The sequence below is a fragment of the Hylaeus volcanicus genome, chromosome 8, assembly GCF_026283585.1.
Source record: "Hylaeus volcanicus isolate JK05 chromosome 8, UHH_iyHylVolc1.0_haploid, whole genome shotgun sequence".
NCBI lineage: Eukaryota > Metazoa > Arthropoda > Insecta > Hymenoptera > Colletidae > Hylaeus > Hylaeus volcanicus.
Genome location: NC_071983.1, coordinates 2,632,393 through 2,648,899, shown reverse-complemented (window position 1 = coordinate 2,648,899; position 16,507 = coordinate 2,632,393). Strand labels below are relative to the sequence as shown.

At 36.4% G+C, this 16,507-nt stretch overlaps 2 protein-coding genes across 5 annotated transcripts in view; one reads left to right on the top strand and one right to left on the bottom strand.

The window, feature by feature from the left end:
- Positions 1 to 451: 451 nt before the first annotated feature.
- Positions 452 to 7,034, top strand: LOC128881442 (ribosome biogenesis protein WDR12 homolog). Its single transcript, XM_054132480.1, has 9 exons — positions 452 to 628; positions 791 to 876; positions 956 to 1,166; positions 1,251 to 1,391; positions 1,465 to 1,640; positions 1,710 to 1,780; positions 1,860 to 2,106; positions 2,176 to 2,308; positions 2,388 to 7,034. Exons 1-9 carry the CDS (start codon positions 558 to 560, stop codon positions 2,524 to 2,526), a joined length of 1,275 nt encoding a protein of 424 aa, XP_053988455.1. The 5' UTR covers positions 452 to 557; the 3' UTR covers positions 2,527 to 7,034.
- Positions 4,010 to 16,507, bottom strand: part of LOC128881441 (protein alan shepard) — a 38,366-nt gene continuing 25,868 nt past the window's right edge. The window contains exons 2-11 of one of the 4 annotated variants that reach the window (XM_054132477.1): positions 15,565 to 16,002; positions 14,237 to 14,451; positions 14,022 to 14,080; positions 13,732 to 13,877; positions 9,615 to 9,772; positions 9,376 to 9,529; positions 9,110 to 9,298; positions 8,778 to 8,870; positions 8,540 to 8,703; positions 4,010 to 8,383 (exon numbers count right to left, since the gene is read on the bottom strand). In XM_054132477.1, coding sequence (XP_053988452.1) covers positions 8,554 to 8,703; positions 8,778 to 8,870; positions 9,110 to 9,298; positions 9,376 to 9,529; positions 9,615 to 9,772; positions 13,732 to 13,877; positions 14,022 to 14,080; positions 14,237 to 14,451; positions 15,565 to 16,002 — 1,602 coding nt within the window. In that variant the 3' untranslated portion in view covers positions 4,010 to 8,383; positions 8,540 to 8,553. Of the gene's footprint in view, positions 8,384 to 8,539; positions 8,704 to 8,777; positions 8,871 to 9,103; positions 9,299 to 9,375; positions 9,530 to 9,614; positions 9,773 to 13,731; positions 13,878 to 14,021; positions 14,081 to 14,236; positions 14,452 to 15,564; positions 16,003 to 16,507 lie in introns of all 4 variants that reach the window. The other 3 variants (XM_054132476.1, XM_054132478.1, XM_054132479.1) reach the window with 3 other exon arrangements.

The following is a 16,507-nucleotide window of genomic DNA, read 5'->3' as shown; positions in this document are numbered from 1 at the left end:
GCACATTTCCCTTTAATTTCCCTTCATTCCTGACATATTTCCATTTAATTTACCTCTATTTTCTGGAACATTTCCCTTTAATTTCATCTATTCATTTTAGTGGTAGGATGTGTTAGGAGGTGTTAGAAGTTTGCTACATCGTTGGCGTAGAGGTGCCCCTGGTATGTAGCAACCGATACTAGCCTGCTTGTCGCTTCGGTTGCCATCTCGTAGGCGCAGAGGTGCCCCTTTCATGCGACAACCTATGCTAGCCGATTTGTCAAATCGGTTGCCGTCTCGTAGGCGCAGAGACCTATCCTTATCGCACGCTGTTGCGTTCTCTCTCGCACTCACACGATCGAACTTCGAGGCGTTGACCGGGAGATGGCGATACCTCTGTTTGCCAGATTGTGTCGCTAGGGTTGCCATCTCGTAGGCGCAGAAACCTATCCTTGTCGCACGCTGTTGCGTTCTCTCTCGCACTCATACAATTGAACTTAGTTAAAATGTAGTGTACACGTGCGTTGTTTTTAATATACAATTTATATATAACATTACCGTATTGTTACTAACAATCTATGATGGCTAGCACCAGCGTACACAATGATACTCCACAAGTACAAATCCGATTTCTTACAAAACAAGAACAGTAAGTGTTTCATTTTCTTTTTATGATATCCACTAAGAGGTTAATTTATTTTATTTTGTGTGTATAATATTTTATAATGTACTTACCTCGTATGATATAGAAAACCATTGTATTATATATGAAAATATGGCATATATAGTAAGCATGTATTTCAAATTTTAGGTACGCAGTTCCAGATTTCCCATTATCCGTACACACATCTATTGTACCAAGCGAATTAAATACTCTCGTAAATGAACTTCTAAAAGGTATGAAACTGTTTACTTATCTATTAATAAGCTGTAATAAGTTACATCCACTAACAGAATTTATTATTTTCATTTTTAGAATCGACCGATATAAGGAATGCTATAGAATTTGATTTTTTGGTGTTTTCTCAATTTTTACGTACTTCGTTGAACGAGCATATAGCGGAGAGGAATGCTTCCACAGAGGAAGTAATAAATGTCGAATACGTCGAAAAATATCCGCCACCAGAACCACAGGACTGTCTGATACACGATGATTGGGTATCTGCTGTTGCAGTTTGCGAGAAATGGTTATTTTTTGTTCTATTTATTTCAGGCAAATGTAGCATAGTGTTTTGGAAGTTAGTAATTATACTATGTATTATAATTAATAGGATATTAACTGGCTGCTATGACAATACGCTGCACATCTGGACATCAAAAGGAAAACATCATCTCGTTATTCCTGGCCATACATCGCCGATTAAAGCTGTAGCATGGATATCCTTGAATAACGATACCGCTAGTTTTGTTAGGTATACCATAGAATCGCGGGAAACAAAGTTTATTCTCTATAAAATGCTAATCACGTCTTTTCAAACCTTACAGTGCATCTCAAGATCAAACAGCTATAATATGGGATTGGAATATTACAGAAAATTCTGTAGATTGTATACACGTATGTAGAGGACACGAGCGTGGACTAGAAGCTGTTAGCGTTAATTATGATAAATCATTGATCGCTACCGGAGCTTGGGATACGATGCTCAAAATATGGTCTACGTGTAAGTATCGAATAGATTTTAGTATTATTTTAAAATTTTAAATTGTTTCACCTTTACCGAATTTCTTAGCTAATCAAGATGAAAACGAAGATGGTGAATCTAGCTCGAAAAGATTAAAGTCTGAACATGGTAAAACAAGAGTAAGTGTACATATCGAAGTTGAGCGAATTTTATTTAAATGATGAATAACAAATAATTGTACCATTGTGCATTGTATAGGTACCCAGAAGGACGATGAAAGGTCATAAAGAAGCTATTAGTGGAATAGTATGGTCCGATAAAACAGAGATCATAACGTCCTCGTGGGACCATACAATGAAAGTGTGGGATTCAGAATTAGGAGGGATTAAACACGAACTCGCTGGCAATAAAAGTTTCTTCGACATCGATTACTCTCCGTTATCCCGTGTGCTTATAGCAGCGTCCGCTGATAAGCACATCAGACTATACGATCCAAGATCTACAGGTTTCTATTAAAATTTATTTTACACAATTATTAATCGTCGAATTCTAAACAAATTTTAATTCGTTTTAGAGGGAACCCTTGTAAAAACACTATTCAGTTCTCATACGCAATGGGTGCAATCCGTAAGATGGTCAACCGTGGATGAAAACCTTTTTATTTCGGGAGCGTATGATAACGATATGAAACTTTGGGATACCAGAAGGTGTGATCATTTCTGATCAAGTTGTTCAATAAAATCTACATGTACACTTCTTTTTTTTAACGTGTGCTTTTTTTTGCAGCCCAAAAGCACCATTGTTCGATCTTTCCGGACACGAGGATAAAGTATTATGTTGTAACTGGTCGAATCCCAAATTCATGGTGTCTGGAGGTGCCGATAACACTGTAAGAATATTTAAGTCAAAACATGTTCTTTGTTAAACATACATTAACAGCTTGTAATTCTTAAATATAACAGAGAAAGAAAATCTGGCAAATAGTGCAAATTAATAAGAATAAGCTAATTTTTATTGTTTTAATATTTATTATAATCTAAAACAAACAATGTTAAACATCTAAACGAAATAGAATTCGGTATATCGTCGTTGGAAAACAATATTAATCACGAAATCATGTATCTCACTGTAAAATGATAGAAACATACGATTCGCGCTTACAGTTGCAATACCATACTCGAAATAAACGTGAATGCAAATCGAGAATTATGCATATAAAGTAATTACAACTATTTTCGTACAAATAAACACATTTAGAAAAATCAAAAACCCATGTTTCCAGTAAAAGAAATCGTATCGTGGCCTCAAAAAAGCTCTTTGTGTCAAATCAAAATTCGCACTTTTATTTCAATGAATTTTCTTTTTGTTGCAATGTGTCAGTTTTAATTTACCCTCGTATTTTACATCATTATAAAATCACCACTTAATTGACAAAACAGGAGATCTAGTAATAATCGTTCGTACATTATCAGCACCTCGGTTGTTTTTCTTTTTTTTTTCTTTTTTTCTTTTTTTTTGTTAAGAAAGAATTTCGAATCGTTTTTATTTGCGCACAAATCAAAGCGTTTACTCAAAATAGTACAAATCGCATCAGCATAAGGTGTTAAAAGTTCTAAGAAAAAGATTCGTTTACGTTCTACCGTAGAGTGCCAAAATCGAACACGGCATGATTATTCTCCATGGTCTTGTGTCTCGCAAAAAACAATTCTACCGTCGGTTATAATAGAGGCGGACGCTGGATGTAATTACACAATACGTTAGGATAATGTGGGGGGGCTTATGATTTTAATATTACTTACAAAGGACAATATTTGTTCAGTCTATTGCACATGCTGTACTGCTACACAGTAGTATACACAATAGTATAACCTTTTGTTAACCGATGCCTATGAAGAAGAATGTGTAATTTTTTTTTTCTTTTCGTTTTAATTCGTTAAGCTCTCTTTCAGTTCTAAAGGATACCAAAAAACGTGTCGGGGCGTTATTATTTTTCATTTGAAAAAGGCATATACAATAGTCGCTAGTTGATTCGACAGAAGGCATATTCAGTGTGGAGTATGTGTAAATACAGTCACTGATTTTTGTACGAGAGTAAGTTTTTATTTTACAGACTTTACATTTCGTTTGTTGCTTCCTCGCGGATGTTACTACATTGGAAACGAAACGAAACGAAAAAAAAGAAAAGAAAAGAAAGAAAGAGAAAACGTAAGAGGAGAAACGAAAGTAAGTTTGGAAATACGTCGAACGAAATCGAACCCCAACCGAGATAGTGTAGATGCAGACCAAAGGCGAATCCGTGAAACATTAAATGTGTTTGGGGATTCACTCTCTGTACGCGAAGAGATGCAAAAAGTTGTTCTCAGTGGCGGACTACCCGAAACTCAGGAAAGGAAAAGAAATCGAATAAATCCCCAAAACAGATCGTTTATTGATCAAAAATAAGGGATGATAATAATTAAGAATTTGATTCTTTCACTTTGAAATATACCAAACCATACTTGTAAGTAACTCTAAAACTGTTCGGTGCACGCTCCGATACAAAGTGTAGAGTGTCGTTTAAGAGCGTGCACGCGCAGTGTGCAGTTTACAGTAACAGTGTGTCTGCAGTCTGTGTCGTGTAATAGGCAGATGGTTTTAAAGTACGCATTATAAATTATGCATACACCTACACACCACATGCTCGGTCGCGCTTCCTCTCGCTCTCTCGCAATGTAATCACTTTCTCACGTTCTTTCGCTCTTTCTCTCGCTCTCGCTCTCTCTCTCTTTTTGTTGTCTGTTTTCGTTTGCACTTTTTTCAATTTTTTTTTCCATTTTTATTTTTTAGAAGACCCTATCTAACCCCCACATTATCTCACACAAAGACTAGCGTTTTTAAACGATCCAAAATAAACTAAGGGCACTTTTAGTGGCGTATGCCCTGTTCTTATTTCGAGTTTCATGAAAAATCTAATTCTGACCGTTGTTAAACTTTGTTTTTTTTTTTTTCTATTACAGCACCTATCGACTTCTAAGAGTCCCTATCTTAACTAGCTATGACACACTTGCCTTAATCTAGAATTTCATTACGTGCTATGCCTCGCCATCTTAAAGTATCCGAACCTAGTGTATTTTTTTTTTTTTTTAATCATTCTTTTTCTTAAATCAATCCTCGTACGGATGCGAACTGTGTACCTTGGATGCCTCGACATCGTTTCTCTTTCTCTCTTTTTCTCTTGTTTTTCATGTTCTCATTGGTCGCACACCGCATAACAATATCATGGAGAGAAGAAACAAAAAAAATTAAGCAGACGGTGTATGGTATTGTTTTGGAGAATTACATGTTTTCGTCTCGAAAGGAATTCGAACGCAACAGAGAGCAAGCACAGGATCAAGAAACGAAGAGAGATTAGGGGGGGGACAGATCGTAGGAGAAACAGGGAGAGGGGTGGAAGTTAGAAAAAGGACAGTGGGGGGAAAAACGTAATTACAACTTAAAAAAAAAAAAGAAAAGAAAACCTAGCGCTTAACAGTGTAAAACAATGACTTAAAAACTCGGTGAACCTAAGGGACTGTACAAGTCGAAGTACGATGATGCGTCCTTGACATCATCGAGTCAACTAGGACTCGCTTCGCTTAAGCCGATATTCGACTAAATGTTACTTTTTTTGTTTACTTAAAAAAACACCCTACGTTTTTTTTTTTTATTCTCATCTTTCTACAATCAGCCTACGACTACGTGTGAATTCTAATCTAAAAGAGGCTACGCTAGAACTCTAGAGAAAGCTTACGGAAAGCAGCATTGCTTGGAAAACGAAGTTCCCAAATGGTTTTTCGTAAACCACACCCGGCCAGCCCAAGCACCCGACCCGCGGTGCGCAGCAAGCAGTCCTTACTATTACAGTAGATAATATGTTGTAGAATAATATATATTTATTATTAATATGAATAGCCAGTCAGTCTTGACGGGTGCGAGGTGCATAGGCTGAACGGTGCCTCGCCTAATGTGTTTAGACACGGAGAGGCAGTTGTATCCTAACTATCAGCTAACTATCTACCTAAACTTAATCGCTTAATCGATTACTTCCTATCCAAAATGGTGCCTAGTCTATTCATAGTCAACACTAACTACACAACGTTCTCGCTGTGTTTTGTTTTTTTTTCTTCTTCTTCTTTCACGTTCTATACAATAGTTACGCGCTCGCTCGTCTCACTTGCACTCCGTCTTCTCCCCATTTTTTTACCCTCCTCAGCCTTCCTTTGCACACTATCTTTATCAATCTTTCACTCTTTCACTTTCATTCGCCCGCGCTATCTTTCTTCGTTCCTTTCGCACACGTTATCCCTTGCATCCATGATCTTCCTGTTTCTCTCAATTATTTTTTCTCGTCTCTCTTTCTCTCTGCCCGCTCTCCAGTGCGGCTCCGTATCTGCGGAAGCTGGCGTTTTATGTCGGCCGAAAACCATCCGTTCTTCCGCTCGGTCAGCACTAGTGCTGCTCTTTGTTTGGTCGTCACAATAATAATTAGTTATTTAGTACAAGTCTATTAGTAAAATTCTTCAAAATTCACTATTTAATCACATGTGATTTTTTGTTGTCAGTCGTGGTGACAATCGCTTGTGCAACAATTACACACTCGCAAATAGGTTCTCCCCTTTCGCCCCCTTCCATCTCATCTTTCTTTCTCTCCCTCTTAATGCGTGGACTCAAATCGAGTAATAATCGGTCTCTTAAAAAATAGCTCATACCACTTTTTTCATCTTTTATCTCTTGTCATCAAATCGTGATGTACCAAAATAAACTAAATATATTATTTACTTCAAGTCTCAACAGTGTAAAAATCTTTCATACTTTAGATGACGTCAATAATAGTAATCGTTAATTATAATAATACAGCATATTATTGTAATATTATAATAATAGCTACGATCGCCTCTAACTCTATCTAACTACCTGCCCGCCCACTTCGAGCCCAAAGCTCGCAATATTTGGTAGAAAGCTTTCTGCTAATCGTCCTTTCTCGACTCGATCTAAGTCAGACAACGTGAAAACTGTGCCGGATATAGTAAAAAAACGGGCTTAGAGGAACGCAGGAGAGGAGGGTGTTCCTTTTTTTTTTTGTTTCTCTCAAAATACCGCGCGTAGATAGAAAATCCTCGGCTTATCTTTTTTTTTTCTTTCTTTCTTTCATTCTTTAATTCCCTTTCGTTTATCTCGCGTTTCGATCCTCTCGCCTATCGTTCTCCTCCAGTCCCATTATCCTCGGTTCATTTAGTAACGCGTTATTCGTTTGTTCGATATAATAAATTAATTTACACTCTATCTATTCGTATCCCGTCGTAACAAGCCTACTGTCTCTCTTTTCTCGGGCGGTGTGAATATTTCGGTTTACAATGATCCGCCATTTGATTTCTTTTTGTTCCTAGACTCCGCACGGACCGTACGGTGTTTCGGCCCGTCAATCCCGTTAGTGGCAACTATACACATACAAAATCTATTCGAATTCGTAACCAAAAAACAAACGCAGTGATATTTAACTGGCTACAACGCAAAAACAATTATATTCTCTTAACTAGAAGATCAAAATTTGGCTCAAGTTTCGCATTTACATACCGACGTAAAAATATATTATAATATTTTTCAGCATATCCCTGTCTAGCGGATTTGTCTGAAAAGGCACAATTCTAAAAAAAATATCTGTATTCACTGTACAATTAAAACTGATATCGATTCGTAGTAACTGTACTCATAAATATAAATCCTCTAAAAAGTACTATGTTCCTTTCGTTCTTGTTACAATAATTACATATATCTTGAAGTTTTTTTTTTCTCTTTAGAAATAAAGCTTTCCTTCGTTTTTTTTTTTATTTATTTAAATCTTCGCTTCTTTTTTTCGCCGATAAAATATATTCGTCCGTGATTAAAAAGAGAACGCGAACTGTACTTGTAAAAGTAGATAAAAATCTCCGCGTGGCAATACATACATACAATATATGTGCCTGGCTTGGAATGTCTGAACGAAACAGAAGAAAACAAAAAGAAATAATGTGATGAGAGTGCAGTTTGTGGATGGGGTGGTGTGCGCTGTTAAGGAAGAGCTTTTACTTCAGCGTCTTTGCGAGAAAAGAACGCTGATCCGAACGGCTCTTCTTTCGCAGCCCAGCCACCGGCCAGCCAGCTGGCACGAGTCCGGTAGGTACTGATTTACAATCAACTGAATCTGAATGTATTTTTTTTTTTTATCAACTCTAGCATTGGAAGTGCTTTTCTCTGTATATTATTATATTATTTCTTGGGAAGAATTCTCCTTTGTATATTTCTGAGCAGCGTTTCTTTTATAGTTTACAGTTTTTGTTAAAATATTTATTCACACTCTCAAGCGTTCAGCTTCGACTTATCGTTTCCTTAGTAAATGTAATACCTAAAGTTAATCCTGGAAGCCTATTAGCTTGACACTAAACTGTCCGTCGCAGAATATCAATTTTGTCACTGTCGTAATGATTTGTTGGCGTTACAGCGTATGGAGCCGTGCTGGTGCCGAACAATGTAGATGACACGAGCACTCGTACCCCTTTCTTATGACAACATTCATTCTCTAATCGTTGGAAAATATTAACTACTTTCACCTATTTATCTGGTGGATAAAATGTATAAAAGATGGCTGGCAAGTCAATTATCATGAGGAAGAATCTTATCTGACTTTATGTAATGTATTTAGTCTCATCTATTCTTCATTAATATAATCCTTCGTGTATCAACAGGTGTGGTTCTCCTAACTTACATAACCCTCGGTGTAATCGTATCTGAAAAATCACAATTATACAATGTATGGAGAAATACATACACTCTGTACGGCGATGGGTATTAATTTACTCGGTACGTTAAAAACATTTTCGCCCTAATGTACAGTCCTGGTATGACTGTAGCAATGTAAAACTGTGATGGAACTTCATTTATACCTAAAAACCGTAGCCTACTTAGGCTGCTGAGCTTGGTATTGTTGATAGGAGTCATCAGGGGATGCAGCGTTACTTGTCTGTTCAGATTCACCCAATGGCATGGTATGAATAATGCTAGGAGGGTAAGTAGTATAAGGGTAGGGATGCGGACTTGCTGCTATGTACTGTAAAACAAAATATTAGAGTAAATTATAATTAAAAGCAACAACATTGAAATGAACAACGCTACAATACTTACGGAACCAGTGCCAAGATGCAATGTAGACATTTGTGTAGTAAGCTGAGGAATCATACTGTACTGCGGGTTGCTAGGATCAGCTGATGGCATCATCTGTAACATAAAGTTTATATTAAGTTTAAAAATTCGAATATCTGTATTAGTTCATCGGTATTTAAAAAAAAAAAAAAAATTATAAATTTATACACATTACGAAAATGGAATATGTACAGGACAACGATGAAAGACTACTGCCACCTCGAGTATACAAATGCTACATAAGTATAAATATAGTGCAACGAGAGAAAAAAAAAAGGAAACAACAAAAAATTTATACAAAAACTCACGTCGACCTGTTGCATATGTGGAGGGGCGGTCTGCACCAAATAAGGAGTAACCCAAGGTGTTCCTGGAACACTGTAACCAGGTAAAGCTTGGCCATAATGACGACTATATTGTGTTAAAGTGGCTGCAGGTAGCATGTGAGTAGTTGCAACCCCATTTTGACCAACGCCACTTGTATCGTAATTCAAAGTCATGTTCTATAAAAATATACGTAAAGATTGTTAAACATTTATATCGGAGATTTAGTTAATGTTTCGGTAACAAGATCAATTACCTCTCCCGGTTCTCTCCATATTGTACTTTTGTATAATGATTTTTTCTTGTTACCACCATCGGCGAATTTCACCAATAGAGGGTCTTTAGCCCCTTGTAGTGCCTTTCCGTTAAACATCTGGATTATCTGTTCACATTTTTCTTTGGACTCCATCCTAATGTAAAAGTATAAATTACTCGAAATTTTATTTAATTATAATAATTTGTGTAATAGCGATGACATATACAACAAGTGCTAACCTTGCAAATCCAACACCTTTACTTTGTCCAGCAGTATCGCGTAATATACGCGTTGAAATGACTTGCCCGTATTGAGCGAGTAAACCTTCAACATCATTTTCTTTGAAGCTCAGTGGTAGGTTTGCAATATACAAATTGGTGGGGTCCTGCTCCTGTTGCTGAGAAGAGAGTAAAAATACTATGCAACTTATTGTAGTACACTCCTCAACGTGTATATATGTATTAATATGTATAAATTTCAAAAAAGTTTCATATCTATCATTTTAACATTCTTGACTGAGATCTATATACATATACATGTATAAGTATGTATATATATTATGTTTATATATTCCTGAATATTTATGAGTGCACAGACGAAATCACTGCTAAGATGAATTACCGAACATTACGAGTGTATCATATTTTGTATACATCTTAAGAGTACATATTGATTATAATCCGTATTTGTTATAAATTCACATCGAATGTTAAAATGATAACTCAAAATTAAACTTGATATCGATGCAATAATGCAAGAAATTTAGAAAACTAAAATTTACATAGTGCTTAAAACAAATTTTTTATAAATAATTCATATTTCTTTACCGAAAGATTACATAAATCTACGAGATACTACTAAAGAGACCAATAAACTATGACAATTATTTTCATCTAATTTTGAGTATACCAATGGATAAGTTTCTAATAGGACTGATTATGAATCAAAATGATTATTGTTTTTATATTGAGAGGTTATCATGCTTCAGGGCATTACATTACCACATTCTGGTGGTTCTCCAAATTTGCTTTACGGATGCTTGTGATTAAATTCAATTTCAAGTATATTCTGCATTTATGTGCAAAGCATGCTCACACGCTAAATACATTGTGTTTTTCATAATAAAACTCTGTTTTTAACTTGGCGATACCTAAGTATTAATTAAAATCAACGATCTATGCGTGCCTATAGCATTCACAGTTTAACAAAACATGTTCATGAGTCAAGAACACAATGAATTAACAAACAATTAATGAGCCTACGAAAAGTCAAAGAAGTGAATGTCGCCTGTGCAATCATCTTTTTCTTTTTTTAACGAGAGTAATAAAATCATAGATATATTTTGAAGAGGAAACTCGTTACTTTCCTTCTATCGTTAAATGATATTTATAGTATCGCTATTATTAAAATATGTCATTTATTTTCTGAAAATAGCTTTTGTTCACGAATAATTTTGTTCGGAATTATATTTACGTATATTGGTTTCTCTACAATTTTCTGTAAAATTTATCTTAACAATATATGCTTACATCACGAATAACGAGTGTGTAATGCAAACCCAACTAATCGCTTTTTACTAGACAATATCAAGAATAACCATTCAAAGCATATAATTCCAATCACATATGACACGTTGTTGGAGACAAGCATGGTAAAAAGCACAGGCATGTTCACATATATACAATTACATCATGAGACAGAAATGAAAGTGAGCCAAAATTATCTCACGATATGGCAGAAAACACATTGTATGTAAGATATATATATGCACATACATATATACATGTGTTCATGCTTAGGTTTTCTTCGCTTATAATTTTCATACACAGAGAAAAAAAAGGAAAAGATATATGTACATTAAACTTAACTCTAACTTGAATTCAATATTTATGCATCCTCAAGCATATTTTGAGATCCACCATTTCTCTCAAAAATCAATCAACTCTACAGTTACTTGAATATACTTATACTTTACGACAATTTACTTCAATCTTGCGAATGCATTAAAACAAAAAAATAAATAATGAAAATATTATGATATAAGCCAAGCCAATGGCATTATATATGTATATATATATTTATAAAAATATTATATACACATGTACACATATATGTATACATATAAATATATATACATATATGTACGGTCAACCATAATATATCGTAATGAATTTATATCTCAATAAAATGATTTACATCTTGATCAAGTGCGAATGTGTATAAAGGAGTTTACGTAAAATTTGCATATTTCATTGCATATACATCGCATGTAACGGGTACATTTACAAGAATTGTAAAGTATAACGGCAAACGAAATCTTTTATCGTAATTCATTTCTACGAGTACAGTGCTTCACTGCGAAATCGAAACTTTTGGAAATTCCCAAATACACATCCAAATTTGCTTGGTGTGCTGGTTAAACTTTATTATTTAAGCCAAGTGTGTCAATCAGAGCCAACCAACACCCCAGGAGTAAAATAGCACCTGATCTTCACATAGCACCACTAACTGGTAAGTAAGTACCATGTACCCTGAGCACAGTTAATATGACGGGTACATCATTTAGTTGTATCATATCACATGCGACTGACATCATCACAGCTGCTGATGGCACCCCGTGCTTTTACCGCGGCCAGATTAGAAGAACCATTCCAAGTTAGTTTTTTGGGGCAATGAATATAGGCAAGAGCCAATACGTTTTCTTTTGACAATGTGCGTATGTAGGTAAAAAAAAAAAAAGTCAACACGATTCGAGATACAAATGTAAGCCATCTTTCTCTGACGTTTACGTACCATTGGATAGAATATAAATGTATAACATTCGGCAAATCGTACTATATTATATTTGTAATAGAATATCGTATGTATTGAATGTACAAATTTTATGTCATATCTCAAAGCAATCGATCTTAACGATATATTCAACGAATTTTTTAATTTCTGTTCTATACCAGTGAGTTACTAATTCTTTTCTTAGAATACAGACACAGACGTTCGAGTACATTAGATGTTTGCTAAAGGCTTGAATTAGTGCTGAAATAAATGCAATTTTCGGACATGAATTATAAAATGTGTTGACACAGCAGTATCAGCAATTTGTGGCCGAGATACAGCAACAAGCATCGATAGTTTGGTAAGTATATAAGACAGAATGGTAGATAGAACTGGTGAATACTAGAGATTTTCAGACAAGTGAGATAGGTTCCAATAGGTAGGACTTTTACACTGTTTTTCTTATTTTAAGTCGTGCATAATTGCTTGCTACTATATTTTCACTGAATATCAAATATTGCTTTCTTCGAAGTATTACCGATGTTTATATCTATTAATTTCGTCTAATTTTTGTTACCAATGAAAATATAGTTTGTATTCGATACCACCCCTCTAGTAGCAGCATTATTTGTTTAAAAATTATTCCTTTAAATAACTATTTTATCACATGTATATCAAAGGTTGTTCCTTTCTCACTTGTCGATACCTTTAAATACTTTCAATATTTTTTTTAATATTCTTTACAAAACTTGTAATCTTGCTTTAATCTGATATCGCTATACTAAAAACAGTTTTCCTACATAACGCAACAATTATGAAATACTAAACAGTTCTTGTCAAGATATAAATTCTAAGCATGTCTAGAGGGGCTGAGAGCAGAGCAATGATGCCAAGGAGATGATGCCATGCTTGTCTTTCGATAACTGTAGTGGAATCGGATAACTTAGTCGTTCGTTTAAAAGGCTTTACACTTTTTATAATAATATCTATTACTATTTCTTATAAAATTCTTTCTTCTATTAAAGAAATTATACGTTCAAGCTAAGTCGTAACGGAACACGGAGAACAAATTATATATTATTTGCAATGACAATGTAATAATTCAGTGTAATCAGATTTTGTTTATATAGCTAATCGAGTCAAATAAAATTTTATATTTCTGTTTTACGATTAACTTAACGATTAATTCTATTTGCAAGTTGCAAATGGTTTTTAAAAGACGACCATGGCATCTACATTGTGATTAAAATTTCAGTACTTTCTTATCCAACGTTATATCGTAAATTATTTATCAAAGTACTGTGTATACATATTTGTCACAGTAATACTGGAACAAGAATTTTTCTCAAATTAATGGCATTTAAAAGTTATGTATCGAGAGGAATGTAAACGGTACATGAAAATATGCAAAACAGGAGGACCACAGATGGACACAGAATAGGGTAAGAGAGAAGAAAATAAAAACAACGAAGGCGTAAACAGAAGAAGAAAGAAGATGAAGAGAGAAGGGGAAGAGACAGAAATAAAGGGAGAAAAGTAAGAGAAAGAGAAGAAAGGTTTACTGTTACTCTGGTATTACTGTACTTGCATGCACAACCAACGTACACTGGGCAGTCTACGGAGCAACCAGATACCCACTTTCGCCATCTGCGCTTGGATGCCCTTGGCGACCAGTGCTTTCACAGCACCCTCTGCCGCCACTGGTGACTCAAAGTCTACAAATCCATAACCTGTAACACGTAAGTACAATGTCAATTAATAAAAAAATAATCTCCACTTGCTACAGATGTTCGTACCGTACAATATATTGTATAATATATATGACTATTCGAACCTTAGGAAACAAAAATATAGTATAAAGTTTAACGAAGTACCTTTACATTTATTTGTGTTTTTATCCAAAATTGCCTTTGTAGAAGTAATAGTTCCATATCTGCAAAAACACAATGTATTAGATATGATACACACTTTGTATCCCGTAGAAAGCTTACAACCTGCTACTTCACAATTGAAATTACAATTATACTGTTTAGTTAACTATCGAGTCACCACCAGCGTTTGGTATTTTAATGTGACACGAGGAACTTACTGAGAACACATGTTAACGAGGTCCTTGTCAGTTGTGTTTTGGTTGAGGCCACGGATATATAAATTTGTTTTCGATAGTTGTTCTGCCTGTTGTCCTTGTATAGCGTTATTGCTAAGACTTGTGCTCATTGTCCCGCTTTGACTGCCAGTAGCACTGCTAGAACTACTATTAGTGTTAGCTGGAGAGGAGGCCGTAGGCACCCGTTGTCCACCATACTGTAATGCATTAAAAAAAATAAAAAAATTAAGGTATATATAAAAGTTCTAATTAGTATTATAATAAGCATAATAATCATCAAAAATAAAAAAAAATGAGAGTGGCAGGAGGACGGGTTAAATTTTTATTACTCCTTTCAGAATCTTTACGTTTGACACTATTAAACTACAATGGTACTACGTACTCGGGTACTCGGTACACACAGTACCGATTATGCAAGGCACGTACATGTATTTCAAAGGATCGATGCAAAAGTCTCGTTAGAAATCGAGAAGAGGGAGATTCGGTGAAAGAACGTTGAACAGATCGTTGCGAAGACAGCATGTCGCGTTGTCATGGCCCCACCCGGTTCACGAAAAACCCTTTCGCTGCGCAAAATCTGACGAAACACTGCGCGCACGTTTCCAATAGAATTATATGTTATAAATATTCTAGAGAACGTAGAAGATATATTCGCATTGTTTACTGTAAGATATGTACATAAATCGTATACTGTTCGTCGAACAAGTTCAACGAGCCGTGATGCAAGGTTATTCAAGGTCAAATAGTAGTGACATTTTAGCAGTGCCGTCCCTACATAGGGACGAAATAGTCGGTGCCTAGGGCATGTGTATCGTAATTTTTTATATTCATTTAAGTATATTTGTATTAAAGTTACACTATTGCATAGTCATTGGAGTATGGATTTTTATGCATTTACAGGAAACTCGAATATGCGAGAAACTACAAAATGTAAGCAGTATGGAAGAATACAAAAAATGATTGAAAGTAAAGTTCATATTTCAATATTTACAGAGTAAAAGTAAATTTCTACTTTGATTTTTTTCTAGGTAATTTTGTAGGTAATTTTGTAGGTACGTTTGCAAAGATTTTATTTTCCATAAAGATCCGCAGTCTGATAATCATACTAGATTCTTTCGTTTCTGCAGGGTTTCATAGACAGTATCTGACAGGAGTATTCGTGTGAAATGCTTGGCATTGGGTGGGGTTTCTAGGTACGCTACGTATGTCCATTCGAGGGTTCAGCAGAGATAATGGATATCAGTCGGGTTGAGGATGTTGGAAGCCCGTGAGAATCGAAAGAAAGAAAGAAAGAAAAAAAGAGGACTTACCGACGCGTGTTGTGCGTAGGTGGCGGTGGCGTAAGGATTCGCCGTAGGCGGCAGTTGCTGTGCTCCAACGGGCATCTGGCCGGCCGCCGCAGCTGCGGCCGCTGCGCTTGGGTACCGCGTGTACGGCGGATAGGCAGCCGCCGCCGCAGCCGCAGCAGCGGCCGCGTGAGAGGGCGGTGCTGCACCCCAAGCGGCGGCACCGCTCGCACGGTACTGCACGGGGTTTCCGCCTCGTGGCCCGCCGCCGGTGTTCCCCTTCAATCCGTGCCCGCCTCCACCGGCGCCACCGCCACCACCACCACCGCCGCCGCCGCCGCTCGCTGGACCCACTCCGACGCCGCCGCCGCCGCCTCCGCCGCCGCCGCCGCCGCCGCCCCCGGCACCGCCGGCGTTACCATTGTTTGCACCCACGTACGTCGGTCTCGGACCGTTCGTACCCTGAAATAAATAACAACAAATACAATCAGTTCTCCCGTTGCCTGCAATCCGTATCTACGCGCCCCTCCAACCTGCAAAATTTCGAAGATGTCCTCGTCTACTTGCTTCTCGTTACTACCGAAACGGAGGTAATGACATATATGTATCGCGTCAAGTTCCACCACAGTCACGATATTGTACGTAAATTGTTTTAGGTACCATTAATCAGGCACTCTAAATATACGACGAGAGCACAGAATGCAATAATCTTAATTGAAAGTGCAGTCACACGAAGTACAATATTTCGCAACGCAACGCGTCAAGACGTCGCATATATTCGCACATACTCGCGACGAGTAACCGAGTGACACTTTGTTCGATTTGTAGATACGCCTCGAGAACATCGACGACGAACTGTTCGTTTATTTAAAAAATTCCGATAAGAAAATGTACGATACGAATGTCGAATATACTCTATAATTATTGTATCACGTCCCTAAATAATCCCGCGTGGAAATATACGTGT

Bases quoted from the DNA above. Each gene is read 5' to 3' on its own strand.
- LOC128881442 (XM_054132480.1), top strand. From the start codon at position 558: ATGATGGCTAGCACCAGCGTACACAATGATACTCCACAAGTACAAATC. The intron at 1,167-1,250 runs GTTATTTTTTGT...TATAATTAATAG, and splicing joins GTTGCAGTTTGCGAGAAATG to GATATTAACTGGCTGCTATG. The intron at 2,107-2,175 runs GTTTCTATTAAA...AATTCGTTTTAG, and splicing joins ATACGATCCAAGATCTACAG to AGGGAACCCTTGTAAAAACA.